The sequence below is a fragment of the Mesocricetus auratus genome, unplaced genomic scaffold, assembly GCF_017639785.1.
Source record: "Mesocricetus auratus isolate SY011 unplaced genomic scaffold, BCM_Maur_2.0 Super-Scaffold_100008, whole genome shotgun sequence".
Lineage (NCBI taxonomy): Eukaryota > Metazoa > Chordata > Mammalia > Rodentia > Cricetidae > Mesocricetus > Mesocricetus auratus.
Window position 1 is genome coordinate 18,386,083 of NW_024429192.1, and position 18,877 is coordinate 18,404,959.

Consider the following 18,877-nt stretch of genomic DNA (forward strand, 5'->3'; position numbering starts at 1 on the left):
TAAATAATAAAAAAATTAGAGGAGCAACTACCTAATCCTGTGTATTAAGTCAGGTCTCACCTAAAAAGTATTTTAAGAATACATAGATAAGGAGATGAGTCAAGAGGATTCATGAGGTCAAGGACATCCTATATAAAGCATTAGGCCTGTTAAATAGGAAAGCTTGTCTGAAAGTAACTTAACGGGAATTAGATAGCAACAAAGTGACTCATATGTTCTTGATGCACAGGTTAACACTATTGGAGAAGCTGTGGATAATTAGAGAAAAAGGATAACAAGTTACTAAAGAAATACCTAAACATTAGGGACTAGTGTGGTGTAAAACAGAGAAGGTCTTTGGGATAGCCTCCACAGAAGAGTAAGTACGTCTTTGAAATAATAGACAATCGTGTCAGTTCATCCATGTGTTTGCGTCTTGTTTTATTTATATCATTTGCAGAATACCGAGCTACCCAAAATGTCCTCTCTACATCCTGAAAAACCAACTGTAGATATACCAATAGGGAGGCATGAAGTTGAAGGGAGACCAAAATTCCTCCAATTCTGTTGGCAAGGGAAAGGAATAATTTTAGTGAATGGTACAGGAGCTGGTTGAATAAAAGACCTAACATGGTAATGAAGGTTTGATGACTTCACTATCAAGAGTCCAACTAGAACATTTAAAATATTGGCACCAGTGTGTGTGTGTGTGTGTGTGTGTGTGTGTGTGTGTGTGTGTATGCCTCAATCATGACTCATTAATTCGTTTGTGAGACACTTTTTCCCTATATAGCACAAGGTAACATAAAAATCACTCTACTGTCTCTCTCTCCTGTGTGTGTGTGTGTGTGTGTGTGTGTGTGCGCGCACGCGCACGCACGCACGTGCATGTGGCAGGGAAAGCCCTTCTCATTTCTTTGTATTACTTTATTATTATTGTTTTTACCTTATTGTTTTTAAGTCAGTCACTCTAAATCTAACAGGAGACAGAGCTAAGCTGGCTTGTAGAAAGTATGGGAAAGAATTTGTAAAGTAGATGACTACTGCAATTTTTTAATACTCAGTTTGGGTCTTCCTTTTATTTTATATTGTTTCGTGTTTTTAATTACTTTTTTCACATATTGTGCATCCTGACCACAGTTTCCAATGACCCCTCCCCTCATCAGCACAAAAAAAACAAAAGTTACCACACATACCTGTGCTGATATTATCCAAACATGAAAAAAAACCATACCAGCTACAGGTATAGTGGGAAGGAACATGAAAAATATAAGAACAAAAATATTACCCTTATTGGAAGCATATTAAAAGTAGAATGTGAGACAAAACTAATAAAATATACTCACATCAATCAACATGTACTCTTTCCATTTATTCAACAAAAAAGTGTTTAGTATAATAATCACTTAACAGTTGAGTGCCAGATTAGCTTTTCCTGACTTAGACTGCTACAACTGTTCCTAAAATAAAGCGAAAGTAGGAAGAAGATAAAACGCAGGCTAAAGGAAAACACTAACAATCTTACCTTTATGTCATGAAAGGAAGAAAATCCAGCTGCTTCACACTATATGAAATTAAACGTGTCCTTCCCGACTCCATGTCAAAGCCCGGCCTTCAGTGTGTTTGTATTTGGAAATAAAGCTTTGAAGGAAGTGAACAAAGTTTCACAACATCATGAAGATTACGTCTGCACCCACCATGAGTATTTTCATTAACGTAGAGAACCTTGAGATATGTGTACACAAGGAACAGGCCACACTAGGGCAGAGGATGGGGACATAGGTACTAAGAAGACAGATGAAAAGCAACTTGCCACCTCCTTGATCTTAAATTTTTACAGTAAATGTACTTCTGCAGTGCTTTACTTCATGCCCTAGAAAACCAATGTAGATACTCTAGAGGAACCTGGACTATGACCACAACACAGGACATTTACCTAACTATATAAAGGAAAATGAAAAATGAAATTCAAGAGTAATGAATCATCCTTGAAATAACCTTTTTTTCTTCTTTTTAATTTTGGGGATTAAGAGTAGAACCTGGAATGTAGTCAACAAATTTGAATACAGAAACACAGCTACTGAACTCCTGAACAGCCAAATATAGGAGATATATTAGTCTCCGCAATATGTAAATTAAAACAATAAGAAGCCTGTCGAGTCTTTGAAACTAGTAAGGAGTATAGGAGGTCTGCAGTCAAGACTCAAACGAGGGTGGAAGTCTACTGGGTATTAAGATACACAAAATGCTGCCAAGAGCTTTATGACATGGGGCGGCTCTCCAGCTTCAAAACATGCGATAACTCTATGAAGGTACAACTGAAAAGTTTGGAATCATAGTTATGAGGTAGGGCTCAGGAATTTTCAGTCTTCACATGACTCCAGACAGGCTGAACACTGCTTTGGATTTGACATCTTGAGAACTAGTACCCTTAAATAGAGTATATTCTAACAAGGAATTTAAAGAATGAGATATTCCCAGAATTTTAGGTTCATTCATGGATTCTGGTCTCCAAAAACCATGTGTATATAAGAAGTCTTTGGTCTTTTTTTAACTGACTTAACTGACTTCTACCCCTAATATTTCAAAATGTAAGAGAATACTACAGTAACTAAAATGACAAAAATGGAATGTTGACTTTACCATGGACAAGAGTTCTACAAGGTTCCAACCCTTAAAACACAAGGTACGAGTTATACTTAATTCAGCAAATAACAAGGAAATTTCAGTAACCTAAGCCATGAGACTAGATTAAATGCCTCTAGGAAAACATGTTGACTGTGCAGGTATGGATGAAATTCATTTATATTACTAAGTTATTGCAGATTCAATCCTAGGAATGAAAAAAAGCTCGTTTTTAAAATTATATTTTATTTAATATTGCTAGTGCAAGCATGTCTGTGTGTTTCCAGAGTATGACATGTGGGAGTCCGTACTCGCCTTCTTCCATGTAGGTTCTAGGGACTAAACTCAGATTGTTAGGCTTGGTAGCAAATCTATTTACCCACTGAGGTGTCTCACAGGCCCACTAATTCTTTCTAAGTACAAACTAAACTAACTGTACTTTCTGTAGGCATAAGCACCACACAATTAATTCCCTGGTAGAGATTTTAACACAATAGTTTCTATGTGGTGTACATTGTTATAAAGAAGTTCACCATTTCTTTTTTTTTCTTTCCTCAATCACTGTTTTCTTTTTTTCTTTTAATTGTTTTTATTTAAATTAGAAACAAACCTACTTCATATGTCAATCCCTGCTCCCTCTCCCTCCCCTCCTCCCCCGGCCCCCACCAGCCCCCCATTTCATCTTCTCTCCACTCCCCAGGGAGGGTAAGGCACACCATTTCTTAGGATACCACAAAATACTAGCAAAACTGCAACAACACAGGTGAAGTTTCTGAACTTTTAAAAAGACATAAAGACAGGTACAGAAGTCTACTCAGTGAAGAACTCTAAAGGCAAACACACTTTGATACCCACAATATGAAACACTGAATTTACACAGGTAGGGTCCAGATGCCTCCTCATTGCTGCCTCACCATACAACACTCCCTTTGCGAAAGTATCACAGAAGTGATTGTTTTACCTTCCTCTGGGTCAGGGTTTCTCAACCTGTTGGTCTCAGCCCCTTTGGGGCCACCTATCAGATATTTGCATTATGATTCATAACAGTAGCAACACTTCAGTTATGAAGTAGCAATGAAATAATTTTATGGTTAGGGTTCACCATAACACGAACAACTCTGTTAAAGGGTTGCAGCATTAGGAAGGTTGAGAACCACTGCTCTATTGGCTGTTTTGTGAGAGGCACTTGTAGAAAGTATTCGCTTGGTGACGACGCTACAACAAACATACACATATCATAATGATATATTTTACTATGCTAACAAAGTGTCAATTATAAAGGATTTTTATAAATTCAAAAATAGAAGGGTGGTAACATGATTATCTTTAAAGCATTAATCTAGATTTTCATTCACAATATCTCTTCATTGATCTTCAACATTAGTTCCATCTATAAAATATTCTACATCTTTTATCTTTTTTTGAAGAAAACGGAGGCAAATAAAAAGTTAAGATCCTTATAATTCCTAGTTGAACAGTATCAATTTCATTCACAGCATTGATTAGTAGAGGACATTTTCAATTAAAGTAGTATATAATTTACAAAAATAGAATAATTATATAATGAAAAACATTGCCCTCCATTATGAAGAATACATGTATGTGCATGTATGTGTGTATTGTGCACATTTTTTCTTTTTAAATTTCACAATAGCCCTTATTCAAGTACTTTTTTCAGGTTTATCTTGAAATAACCATCTTGTTATAATATTTACACATACATAAAGGAACAAACATTTAATCTAAGAAAAGTTAAAAGTTTCAGTGCATCTTGACTTAAAGCCCAGTCACTCACTTTAGTGAAAATTTGACCGAGTACAACATATTTAGGTCCAAGAACTCAGTTGATATAGTCACATTGAATTGCTAAATACTTAGTACAATCCCAATATGGTACTATAGTAACAAAAGGGGCTACTAGTCTATGCATCACCCAATGTCAACCCCAGGACTAAATTCATGTGTATATCGAAAATACACAGCAATATACAATATACCTACTTACAAACACATAGGTAGCCATAAATAAAACTTTATTCTTTGATTTCATTTACAAGCTACCAAATACTATATATCATACACAGTGCTGAACACTTGATGGCTTAGTCTTGGAAATTCCAGACTAAATGGAAAGCTGTTGATAAGAAAACTTAGGCAATACTGCAATAGAAGGTGGCAAAACCTAGCTCTGCCACTAGAAATAAACTGATTTGTAATTACACATCGGTTCCGGATAAAACAAAGTCTGAGTGCCATGCGATTCTCTGCTTTATTGTTTGCAGTCTGGTTAAGGTTGGCATAGTCGTTTTGTCTTTTGCAGTTATTAAAATAAAAAGTTAAAAACTCTAGCAGCAGCAAGCACATCCCGCCACAGGAAGATGGGGTAAGAAAAGAGTTTCTATAGTGTGTGGGAACTCTGGGCAGTTTATCTTCCATCAGCGGGAATACGACTGAGGGACAGCATGATTCGGGCGAATCTCTCACAGAGTTCATGTGCAGAATAGGAAGGTAACTTTGGTGGCTCATGGAAACCTTTAATCTCTGTAGAACAATCAAGCAGTTTTGGCAGAAAATCCGTCAGCTTCTCTTGGAGGTTGGCTGCAAATACAAATAATTAGATCTATCTAAATGCAATGAAAAATTAAAGGACTGCCTACAATAGGTTTGTTAAAGGAGAGGATTTATCTGCCGGGCATTGGTGGCACACACCTTTAATCCCAGCACTCGGGAGGCAGAGGAAGGCAGATCTCTGTGAGTTTGAGGCCAGCCTGGTCTACAGAGCAAGTTCTAGGACAGCCTCCAAAACAATACAGAGAAATGCTGATTCAAAAAAAAAAAAGAGAGAGAGGATTCATCTTGAAAAGTATGAAATTACTGCCATTTTGGGGATAAGAGATTTTTTTTTAAAGTGCACATCTTGGCTTGTAAAGAAGGAAACGGCTATGGTGTGAACATGGAAGTGCTTCAGGACACAAAACAATGACAAAATCAAACGGCTTCTCCTGCAGCTGTACCCACCTCGGGTGCCCACCCACTGTTTACACTTACGTTCCATTTCTTGTCCTAAGTACGAACACCACCGATTCCTCATATCTTCCACAGCAAGGATATCTTTCTCTTCCATTTCATCCACCAGCAACAAGGGCATGAAAGGAACGATAAACTCGTTCATAATGATCAAGCCATTGCTCACTTCCCGGTCCTCTCCAGACTCGAACATTTCTGCCGCTTGCTCATTTAATTTCTGAATGGAATGAGAGAAGAGAACATATTTTACTTCTTACATGCACTAAAGACAACAAGATAAATATGTTCTAATTGTATTAGAACAAATAGCTGTCAGGTATAATAATACCATACACAAATACAGTGTCACAGGAAAATTTCTGCACATAGCAAAGGCAATAAAGAAAAGAAAAGAAAACCACACCTTCCATAACCTCATTACAAACTGCAAAGGCAACACTTCACAATAAAATTAACATATATTTCATAATTCCATTAAATCAAAAATCCACTTAATGACTGACCAGGAGGCTATTCAAGATCTCTGGCAGTGGAGGAAGTATCTTTAAGAAAACGGTTTAAATAGTTTGAAATATTCTGTCCTACTTAATTTCTGTAACAGTTGATATATCTGGCTGTTCTTTTTATAATTCAAAGTGAGAACTTTCCCTACGTTGTTTGATAAATGCTGTCCAGGTTCCATTGCCAAGAATGTGTTGTCTAAAATGCCTGCTTAGTTTTCAAGGATGGAACTCCACCCTTTACTTGGTTTTAAGTATGTATGGAATGCTATGATAGGACATAGTAATAGTGGTGGTCAGATGTGGAAATGTTAGGGAAACAAAAATATACATGTGAAATAAACTCAGTATTTTAATAAAATAAAAAAATCCACTTAAATAATTCTTTTCTTACACTGAATGCATATTACACATGTAGAGAGGTTTTTCTCATTTTTTTAACAGTAAAACAATTAGTACTTAGTGGCTTACAAGATGGAAGGGAGTAACACCAAAGTGAATAGTGACTTGAATGTAATCCAATAGTTTGAGGGCATTTGTGACTTCGTCCAGGAGGGCTAGCTGATACAATGTGCTTCAATCATGCACTCTACACATGAAAATTTTGGCAGAGCAAGCTGTTTTCAAAATAATTTTTAGAAGTCTGCAATAATAATAATACTTTAGAGAAAGTCTTTGAGGGAAAACTACCAGTCTCCTGCTGCAAATAAGAAGCATAATGTTCAATGAAATTTTTATATCATGTAAACTAAGTGCAGCATGATTTATAAGTCTCAGGAAACTTGTTATATACTGTATAGAATATCATCCTTCACGATTCACCAGAAGAAGAATATGGTACTATAATGATAAAATTTGGAAATACAATGAAAGCATTCATCTCCCACTAAAAAAAACATTGTTATGTAGATATATTACACTTCCATGTTCACACCGTAGCCATTTTCCTTCTTTACAAGTCAAGATGTGCACATTTCTGTTGCCATGTACTTTTCTAAAAAATCTCATATCCCCAAAATACTGATGGTGTTTACAGTCAATCACTTATGTGAGAATTTGGAAATGTGTCCAGCATGAGGCAATGCACACACCCGCTATGTACACTCACCAGTAAACACTCCCTTCTGTAATGTGATATCAACTCTCCATCATGCCCTCTGTAGGGACCCTTGGACAGGAGCTCTTTGTTATTCTGATAAGCACAGATAAGGAACAGCAAGGAGTCTATATAACTTAAAATAAACATATGACATTAGTATTTCATTATTACAAAACAACCTACAGTCATAAAATGCTGGGAGGCCCTGCTGCTCAGACTTTGCAGTCTACCATGGCCTGGCAGCTCTCTCTGAGCTTTGCAAGATGGATGACCCCAAGCCCTACCACGTGAAGCCGCCCTGTTCTCTACCTAACCTTATTTGGAGACTGTCATTAGACCCAGATGCCTGAGTTATCTTTAGTATGACCCTGGACACAGTCCCCACCCCCAGACCCTGCCGCACATAAGGTAATTAGACATGATACTAGGAACATAGCCATAGGACCTTGCTTCCACAGCTCTACATGCTGGGCTATCAGCTCTTTTATTCCCAAAATTTTATGGATGGGTTTCATACAAAATTTCAATTATACTCCACTAGGCTCCAATGGACAAATCCACACCATGGTCACAACAAATCATGGTTAAACTCAACCCTGGTCAATTTAATGGTCACACACACTAAAAAGAATAGACATGAAAGCTGTGGAGAAATCGGCGGGAAGCAGCGGAGAGGACAGGGAGTGGGAGTGGTCAATGTGCAGTGTGTTCCTGTGTGAAACTGTTCAACAAATATTAAGTGACTTAAAAAAGACTACAGAATCAGCTGACCAGACAAAGGTTAACTCTTGAATCCCAGGCATCAGCCTGGGAATCCAGCATGGGACTGATCAAGACCCCCTGAATCTGGGTGTCAGTGAGGAGGCCTTTGGAATCTATTGAGCCTTGGCCAGCAGATCAGTACCCATCCCAAGTATACACACGGACTTTGGACTCCCATAGAACAATGTGAGGTGCACTCTCATCCTGAACTCTTGGGGAAGGGTCTAGGCCCTGCTCTATATGAAATGACAGACTATGGACACCCCCATGGAGGGCCTCACCCTCCCTGGGGGAATGAGGGGATAACGGGGGGGGGGGTTAGGGGGAGGGCACGGGAGGAGGGGAGGGAAAGGGAGAGGGGCCTGGAACTGACTTGTGAAGCAACCTTGTTTCTTATCTAAATTTAAACTGGAAAATAAAATTAAAAAAAAATTTAAAAAAGACTACGAAAAACAAAGACATAAATGTCAATGTTTGGGATAAGTATTATAAAAAAGTATAGTATAAAAAAGAAAATATATTTCATATGGAGGATATGTGATCTCACTGTATTCAATTTGCAATATTCTGTAATCTAAAATTGTTCCAAAGAAAAGCATTCATAAAGTGTATATTGCATAATTTGCATTGGACGACAGTCACTGATTGGATTAATGACAAGAACACAACTCTTCCATATTTGTCCACTCTGTCTTACCTTTCTCGCTGGAAATTCTCCAGCCCAATTATGAGATACATAGTTGTTTCTCTGAACTTCTTATAATCTTTATGCCATTCCTATGTATGAAATATTAAGAATTAAAGGAGTAAAACTATGCTAAGAATACTTACAAAACAACGCACTGTTCTGACAGATATGCAAATAAGGGGAAAAGAATTCAAAATTAAAATAACTTAGTACACACTACTTTTTAGTATAGTAATAAATATTAAAAAATTTTAGGCATTTAGTCATGGATGAGTAATTAACAAAAATATTACTAGAAGATTACAGGATATAAAACAATATATGACAGGATAATCAAATTGCCATTTTCCACATAAAGTATTTTTCAATATAAATTTTACTAATAAATTATTATAACAGTACAGACTGGAATGGTCTATTGATATCGCTTTGCCCAGAGCTCAAACCTATTGCCTGATATAGAATTTTAAGGAAATAAAAGTCATAGTTCACTTATTTAATATTATTAAATATGGGGCAATTTTAAATATGTTGTCATGAATTTTATTTTCTTGACATATAACAAAAAGTAAGCCCCACTCCCTAAATACAACAGTGGGGCATGGATACTCAAGGCAACAATAATAACAACAACAAAATTTTGTTTTTAAAATGCTTAATAAAAATTAGATAAAAAAATCAATCATCTAAATGGAAGTTCTGACAAAAACTGTAAAGATTCTCTGGGTACATCATGATGAGCAAATGGAGAGGAGAAATGTTCTCTACCGTGATATCCAGTTTTGCAACTCTGAGGAACATACCCAAGGGAATCTATTTAGCACACCGGCACTACTCACAATATTGAAAATATGGACTAAGCCTAGGCACCTATTAATAGATGGATGGCCATAGAATGGGCCATACACACCTGCTTTTATTTAGTCGTAAAGAAGAATGAAATTATGACATTTATGAGGAACTAGATGGAACTGGAAATCTACATTTCAAACAAATTAAGCGAACCAGAAAAGACAAAATAGCATCTTCCTCCCATATTCAAAATTTACAATTAAATATGAAAGTATTATGCATATTAAATATACGTAGAAACATAGTCATGCACATCAACACATGACAGAGAATGAATGTATAAGGGCTATTGGGAAAGGGAAATGCAAGAGGGGTAGAGAGAAGGAAGGCCTCAGTGATTACGAGCACTGGCAGCTTTTCCAGAGGTCCTGTGTTCAATCCCAGCATGCCCCACATGGCAGTTCATAACTGTCTGTAACTGCAGTCCCTTGCAATCTGATGTCCTCCTCTGGGGTGCAGACATACATGCAGACAAATACCCATATACATAAATAAATCTTTAAATAAAAAACGTCAGAGTCAAGAGGAGGATCTCAAACTTAAAGTGAGCATGGCAGACAGAGTGAGTTCCAGGCCAGCCAGAGCTACACAGGTACAGCCCTGCTGAAAATGAGCAAAGAATTAACGCCAGGAGATGGATGGGCAAGAAAGCCTATGTGGAGGCCAAATGTTAGCCTAGCAAAGAGCTATACACACAGGGAAATAGTATAATCAACCCACAGTCTTGTCTTCTAATCAATGTTAATAAAGGATTTTGTGCACACTCGAAAATCTCATAAGCCATGTATGTCTGTGTGTGTGCACACTCTCATGCAAACACTGTCTCAGAATACAGCCCGGTACTAAGACTACCTGAAATTCAGAGCATAAAGCACCACCTCTGGCTATTGTGCATACAAAAAATATATTTCTTTGTGTGTGTGCGAGCAGGGAGAAGAGAGAGAAAAGCCTGCCATCGTATATGTGTGGAGGTCAGAGGAGCACTCTGGGCACTTGTTCCATGGTGACACACTATTATCTGGTTTAAGTCACTCAATATACCTGTCATGCTTAGAAGAATGCTTAGTAGTTTTTCAAAAATCTTTGTACTTCCAACATTAATGTGATATATTACACTTTTTAAACTAGAAAAAATTCTCTATAAAGTATTTGAAGACTAACTAGTTGATGTAATACAATAACACTGCATATGAACATTAAAAACCAAAGAATTTCTTTAAAACATTTTGATCTATAAGCAACTGTACCAAAGTCATTTTAAAATTATTTATCAAAGAATTAATTAATTAGTACTAATTAACTAAAAATTTCACATCTATAAAGACTCAGTCTGTGTAACGCTGAAATCATGAAGTATATGGAATGCTTTAACTAGAGGTCAGTATTTCCTGAAGCACACTACCTCATATTCCTCCAAGTTTACTTCTTCAGGTTTGATCATTTCCAGTTTGGCTTGGGCAACTTTCATTATGTTGTGACACCTTGAAATATAAGAAATACATTTCTAAACCAAAAGCAAAATCCATAAAAACTGTAAGAGTATGTTGCATAAAACTAAACTACCAAACACATATGCAAACGCAGGTGAGGTGGCTCAGCAGTTTGATGACTTCAGTGGGGTCAGTCACCTCTCACAACTGCCCAGTGATGTCCTCCACCTTGGCACATGCCCAGCGGCAGCCATGTCTCCCCTCTCTTTCTTTATAGCAAATAATTTTCAATGGTTAGACATTTCTCTGTACTGATTGCCACCTTGCTGCTTCTAGGGTCGACTGGGAATGTGTGGAAGACGCTTGGCTTTTTATAAGCTGAGAGCACTGTTGGCTTCTTACAGTGATGGTTAGAGCTGTTGCAACACCCGATAAATCATGAAAAAGCCTGACAACAAAATTATCTGACCTAAAATCAAAATCTACACAGTAAAGATGTTGAAAATCATATTTTTCTTCCATAGAAGAGTTATTTCTTTATTCATCATTTGAAATTATTCAAATTACTTTTAGCCCAAACTTTAAAAGGGCATAACTAGAAGTTTTAAAGAAATGACAAAGCAAATACTGAAATTAATGTAAGATAAGTTTTATGCTATATTTATTGTTTTTATACACAATACAACTTACATTTGTGATTAGCAAAACCATAACAATAAGAAAAGTATGAATGTGAACTGATGCTTTATTTTTTTATATTACCTTTCATCAAAACTCAAATTTCTATCTCCAAATTGTTCGAGTAGAGTTTTCTCAATGATTTTCTTTGGAGCCTGGTTCTGGATAAAGTAGACGAGGACATGATGTAAACGGTAATCTGTTTCTGGTGGGGTATCTTCTTGTGCCAACTTAACCAGCCTTGAATATTCCAATTTAATTGCCTAGAAAATAAAACAAGAGAAAAGGTTTTGATGCATTAAAATTTAAAGTTCTTCACTATCACAACTGTATTTAAATCCTTATTTTTAGTGGGTAAGTAAGCTGATACATTTAGGAGTTCCCATACTCCATACTTTAAAAGAATTTTCTGAATAATCAACTACACAGAACTTCCTTATCCCATCACCTTACAAATCCTCTTTGTTTCCACACACGGAAGTAATAAAACAGTGTGTCTCACTTATGGTGTCATTCATTTGGTAGAATGCAGGCTTTGGGGTCAGAGCCTAGTCAAAGTCTGTCTGAGGCATCACTACAGGGATGCTATGTTACTCTCCTGTGATGATATATTGCTTATGATTTATTAAATCCACTGGAGATCAAAATAGCAAAGCAGCCATACTAGTTAGCTACAGAAGCTAGGCAGTGGTGGTGCACATCTTTAACCCCAGGACTCAGGATTAAGAGTTATTTCAAGGCCACACTGACTACACGAAATTGATCCAGTCCTAAAGACAAAGAGTTCACACAAAGGTGATATCAGCACCTGGGATCACAAGCCTTTAACCCCAGCAATAGGGAGGTGGAGACAGGAGTGATATGGCTGGGCAGATAAAGGAATATAAAGAGGAGGAAACAGGATCTGAGAATCTTTCGTATCTGAGGATTCATGGACACAGGATTGCCATTTCAGCTGGATAGAGGTAAGATCTACTGGCGTGGCTGCTTTGCTTCTCTGATCTACGATGGCTTTAATAAACCATAAACAATATAATATCGCATTCTCTACTGCAGTGCATTTGTTGCACTGGATTACATACCCAAGGAGAATTAGACAGTCCAGGAATACCCAGGCTCCTGCAGGCAGTTACACTACTACAACTATTTTGCTAGGAGTCACAGCAAGGCCCTGGGTTCTAGTCACCTCAAAATGAAGGTTTTTTTGTTACAACAGTATTTGAGTTTTATTACTATGATAATGATGATTATACATTCTGTAGTATCAGATGTTCCTTTATAACCATAAAATACTTCAAAATTGAGGACAAATAACACAAAATATTAATACATCTTCTATCATACAAGCACAATCTAGATGATATATCACCATAAATATGTAGACTAACATATCAAATACTGCTGTATTGATTACATGAAGCCCACATAACTAAGGATAACACTTTCAAAATATTCATTTTTATATTTAAATTCTGACTCTGCTAATCCAAAAATACTTTGGGCTGCCTGCAAGACACATTGCAAAAATTCATTCAATTAAAAAAGGTTTATTATTTTTTTCTGTATAATTTCTGCATAACTTCCTCAAATACTCCTATAATCTATGCTGCTATGTCTCAGTAGAAAACATAACTAAAAACATTTATTGAAATACTATATGCCACACAACACTAAAAGGTGAATTAGTCCTTTCTACATAACAAAGCATTACAAATAAAACAAGATATTCATATTTATAGTAATATAAATTATTCCAAAATACATTTCCCCAGGGGGAAAATGACCTTTCTCCCCAGATATACATGCCAAGTCTCATTGCTATGTTTAAATATAACCTTAAAAATCAAATATATTTTGACATATAAGATTATTAGTGTCACTGTGTGTTTAAATAGTACATATACACTTTGCACAAAGATCTTTTAAAAAATCTTATTTTCCCAATTTTGGGTGAGAAGAAGCACGTGAAATTTTAACAATCAATATATATATATCAAACTTAAGAAAAATGTAAAAATTATACATCCTCATATTTTATATGCTGATCTCCTTGATTTGCTCAGTGTGAGTCTCCCAATTTCCAAGGTAGATCCACTCATGATGCTTTCCCGCCCACACTTTCTCAACTAGTGATAGAAACAGGCAGCAGTTCTGTGCTGTTCATCTAGCAGAGTTCTACCCAACTCCCACTGGAGTAAAGGGAACATGATACCCTGTCTCAAGCTACTTCTGTGGTATGTTCCCAATGATATTTTTCATTATCTTTGACTGATCTAATGAGAATTATTTTAATTATTTTAGCTACTACAAAAACATCATACTTATAATACAAAGCATGGTATGGTCATTAAATAAGATAACCTGGTTTTCATTCATTGTAGTTTTTGCACTAAACTTTAACATAATATCACCCATGTCTACATTTCAGTATCAGTTATAAGATGCAATAGTTGACTGGGAACTTGGTAAGATGTTACTCAACAAACAAGTCTCGTACTATTATTCTAGGAATGACAATATACACTAAAGTCTATAGCCACCATGATAAAACTGAAATAAATAGCTATAATGAAAGTGATATTTATTGGAGAACAGTTTGATGACTTAAGAGAACATATTGAAAGTTTACTTAAAAGCATAGGATTTTGATAATATAAATATATTAAGTTCATTAAAATTTGCAGGTACCATTTTGTAATAAAACAGTTCTGGAGCTAATAACAATGTAAAAAGTAAGATAACTATCAAGCAAATTATGAAACCTAATTTAAAAGTGATATCAAGGAATGACAGAGAGTGATATCTGGTTCCTTTTTAAAACAATCCAATTATCAAAACATAATTTCCAATTTCATCCTAAACTAACACATGAAAGCAAGTATCATCCAGGTTCTCTAAAAGTTCAAGGAAGGAGTAGCAAATTGATCCTAAAACTCATAAAAACTGAAAAAGTTTCATCAAATAGTTTATTTATAAAAGACCCTCAAAATTTGCAAGTATTTTCCCCATAAAATGTCAAATATACTAGTGGTACATGAGGTAATATGTTCATTGCCTTACATACACCAAAAGAATACAGAGACACAATCAATTTCAGTTACTATGGAGAATTATCATATGATAAAATGGCATTGTAAGTTAGTATAAAATAAAAGATGGTTAGACAAAGTTTATTTGGGAGTTTTAGATCTTTTCCTATTTGAAAAGAATTAAAATCCTACAATCTGAATTATGGTTGAAAACATGAAAGGAGAATTAGTGATATATATGATTTCAGAAGCACTCATACAGATATAGATCTATGAAAAAAGCCATTTGTTAACATTCATGTCCAAAATAAGTATAAAATGCAAATTATAAACAAAATATAACTGGCAAACTATTGAATACATTATCTTATCTCACTTAACATGAAGAAATAAAAATTTCCACAATAGAAAAAAATGAATAAAGTCGTGAAGCCTGATATCACACGCCTTTAGCCTAAGGCAGAGGAAGGAGGAGCTCTGTGAGTTAAAGGCCTGATTGGTCTACAATGTGAGTTAAAATAACTATAGCTTTGAAACCTAGAAACCTGTCTGGAAAAACTAAATAAACAAACAAAAAAACTTACTAACAAACATACAAATAAATAAATAAAAGAGCAAAGAGTTATCATACATACCAGCAGGCAAAATATTCCTGAGAAGATAATGATGCTAAACTAAATCAAATACATTTTAGTCAGAGATTAAACTCTGTAATGCTTTAATGTCAGACAATTGTCAATAAAACTAAAAATCAATATATGTAAAGGAGTATGACAGTTGTTTAACAGCACTTCAAATTTAATCTGTAAAAAGATTTTTCAGAAATATCATGGCTGTGTTGGTTCAGTGGTTAAAAGCACTGGCTGTTGAGTTCAGTTCCCAGCACCTACATGAGAGATCACAATCATGTGTAACTGCAGTTCCAGGAGAATCTGAGGCCCTCCTGTGGCATCTGTGGGCCCTGAGTGAAAGGTGTGCAAAGAAGAAATGTAAGCGAAACAACAGACACATAAAGCAATAATAAAAAGACACATTTAAAATAAAAGTGAGTGAGAGAACTGGTAGAGAGAGGGGCCAATGACAAATACAGAAAAGTACAACGACAACAAAACCAAACATGTGTGTGGGAAAGGAAGGACAAAAGGGAGGTGCGTGGTTTGAAAGAAAACGGGTTCCAAAGGGAGTGACACTGAGGAGGTGTGGCCTTGTTGGAGGAAGTTTGTCACTCCTGGGGCAAGCTCTGAGGTCTCTTTTGCTCAAACTTCCCCTGGCGTGACAGTCAGTTGACTTCCTGTTGCATGAAAAATGTAGGACTTTCAGCCATTTCTCAAGGACCACATCTGCCTGCGTGCCACCATGCTCCCTAACGTGATGATAATGGACTGAACATATGAAACTGTAAGCTAGGGCCTCAATTAAATACTTTCCTTATAAGAGTTACTCATGGTGTCTCTTCACAGCAATAGAAACCCTAACCAAGACAGGAGGAGGCAGAAACAATACCATCTATATTTTAAGCCAACTATAAAGAGCACAGACAGCAATGCCATTGAAAATGCAGAATGTATTTGAATGCCTGGATGCCCTCTTCCTTCTTTTTCTCATGACCTTTATGTCTTTTAAGAAAGGGTTTCTTAGCCGGGCGGTGGTGGCACACACCTTTAATCCCAGCACTTGGGAGGCAGAGGCAAGCGGATCGCTGTGAGTTCGAGGCTGGGCTGGACCGACAGCCTCTAAAACAATACAGAGAAACCCTGTCTCGTAAAAACCAAAAAAAGAAAGGATTTTTTTCTTATTTATTTTTTAACCTATTGCATGAGATCTTAAGATACTAGTCAATTTGTCCTGGGACCAGTTTGCCAGAAAATTTACAATTTAACACTTCAATTTGGATATTCAAAAATCTAGGGACGATCAGAAAAAATGATTAATTCTAATAAATTCAAAAGTACCTATTGAGGAGGCAAATAAGTGTGCTGCATATGTTTTATACACTAGGCTGAGGAAACACTAGCAGGAGGGTATGGCTCTGGAGAAGTGCAGTAGATGATGACAAAGTGTAGAAAATAAAGGGGAAGTTTTAATGTCAAAAAAGGGTAGATACTGACATTTTTCTTTTCTTTTCCTTTCTTTTTTTTTTTTTTTTTTTGGTTTTTCGAGACAGGGTTTCTCTGTATTGTTTTGGAGGCTGTCCTGGAACTCTCTCAGTATACCAGGCTGGTCTTAAACTCACAGAGATCCGCCTGCCTCTGCCTCCTGAGTGCTGGGATTAAAGGCATTCGTCACCAATGTCTGGCTTCTTTTCCTTTTCTTTCTTTTCTTTTTTATTTATTTATTTATTTATTTGGATACAGGGTTTCTGTGTTTAACAGTTTTGGTTGTCCTAAAACTCACTTTGTAGACAAGGATGACCTTAAACTTACATAGATTCCCTGCCTCTGCCTCCCAAGTGCTGGGATTAAAGGAGTGCTCACCACGGCCAGGCTGAAACAGACATTCTTAATACTTAAGCAGCCCTTAGGAGGAGGAAGGGGAAACACGCATACACATACAGGAACTCTTTTGGTAAATCTAAAAAAGTAACACACACATTTGGTATTCTCATCTTTCAAACAAACAAAAAAAAAAAAAAGGAAAACTTTGGAGAGCTCACGTACTTAAAAGGGAAAGCATGTGATAGCGAAAAGGAAATCAATTCAATGGCCTCCTTCTTCTTGAGTTGACAGAATATCAAAAATTCAGAAAAGAGAAAAACAAGTGGGCAACAAGAAGAAAAAGATAATAAATAACTAAATAATTTTCAGACACCACCAAAGAACTGGTTCAGTATCAAATAGAAAAATTAAAGAAAACATATTCAAATGCCAACCAGCCCATGGTCTAAACGCTAAGAAACAAACTATTACCAGACGCAGTTACACAGTCCGGTTACTACCTTTCAATATCCTTAATCTTTTAATTAAATTACTAACAACAAATAAAACAAACCATTGTAGTAACTCAGGTAAAACGTTCTGGTTTTTGTTGAATTATTTGCATTAAAAAGAAAAAGAATCTTGGAATCTTACACACAAGCAGCTCCCAAAACACCAGGTTGTTGTTGTGATTCAGATAGGAAAACAGAACTTTGTTTAAAGAAACAAGATGCTGTAAAACATTACATTTCTTTAAAATAAGATGTTAATAGTACCTTAAAGAACCCTGCTTCAGGACCACACCTGTCATACACACTTCTGGATTTACCTATCGCCATGATAATACCTTGCATACTGGGTGTCATCATGATCTGCCACAGAGATTGAAAGTGAGAGTTTCTGAATGGTTAACAATAAAACAAACCTAAAACAGTGAAACGAATTATTTACATGCAACTTAAAAGTGCTTTGTTCACTGCTGTTGACGAATCAAGGGATGCATTTATAAAAGAGCCAATGTTGTCTCATGGACAACTGAAAGCATCATTCAGTCATCTGTACTGTTTAGTGGCACAGCTGGTTTACAGGATGCCTTTTTGCAGTCTGTAAAAAGGCATCCTCTCAAGAACAGTAAACAGGCACCCTCCCCCCCCGACAAGCTAGAAAAATGAATGCTTCTCCAAGAGAACTGTTTTGGAAAAAGCAACAACCCTGAGTAAATAAATGAATGGATGTACATTTGCTCCAGGTCTGGGAACCTCTGCCCAACTGTACCACCTCCATGTCTGTGAGCAGCAGCTTTCTGCCCATATAGCTTAACAAGTCTCAAGGTGCATGCTCTGTTAAGCCAGGAAGCCAAGAGAGTCCATGGAAACCCACAACTCTGCATGTAACAGAAGCTTGACCACCAAAGTTAGTGTTAAGTGAATAATCCTAATTCTTTCACAAAGGCCAAAAGTAGCTCACACTGAAAACAAGCAGTCAGGTGCTCCATTGTAAGCCAGCACTTCTTTGAAAATGAATCAGTCTAGATGAGTTTCAAGTGCACACATGGAACAATGTAATATAGCACTAGTAATACTGTATACAATATTTAAGTGCTGTTGTTTCCCAAAAATATGGCTCATTCTTGGCTGTTTGCATTTAAAATAACTGAATGTGCCAGGCTTTGTTGACTCCCTTTCTGAGGCGTGGGTTGGGGTGGGGTGGGAAGGTAGGGTGGTGGGAGGGAGAGGGAGGAGGGAACTGTGGTTGGTATGTAAAATGAAAAATAAAACATCTCTGAAGTTAAGT

At 36.4% G+C, this 18,877-nt stretch overlaps 1 protein-coding gene across 3 annotated transcripts in view; it reads right to left on the reverse strand.

Annotated features, from left to right (window-relative positions):
* Positions 1 to 3,368: 3,368 nt before the first annotated feature.
* The window catches only part of Usp25 (ubiquitin specific peptidase 25), a 98,083-nt gene continuing 82,574 nt past the window's right edge, over positions 3,369 to 18,877 (reverse strand). For 2 of the 3 annotated variants that reach the window (XM_021226083.2, XM_040750568.1), the window contains exons 20-26: positions 17,860 to 17,955; positions 11,725 to 11,903; positions 10,935 to 11,013; positions 8,690 to 8,769; positions 7,240 to 7,363; positions 5,653 to 5,848; positions 3,369 to 5,202 (exon numbers count right to left, since the gene is read on the reverse strand). In XM_021226083.2, the coding sequence (XP_021081742.2) occupies positions 5,030 to 5,202; positions 5,653 to 5,848; positions 7,240 to 7,363; positions 8,690 to 8,769; positions 10,935 to 11,013; positions 11,725 to 11,903; positions 17,860 to 17,955 (927 nt within the window). In that variant the 3' untranslated portion in view covers positions 3,369 to 5,029. The remainder of the gene's footprint in view (positions 5,203 to 5,652; positions 5,849 to 7,239; positions 7,364 to 8,689; positions 8,770 to 10,934; positions 11,014 to 11,724; positions 11,904 to 17,859; positions 17,956 to 18,877) is intronic. The other variant, XM_005068216.4, reaches the window with a different exon arrangement.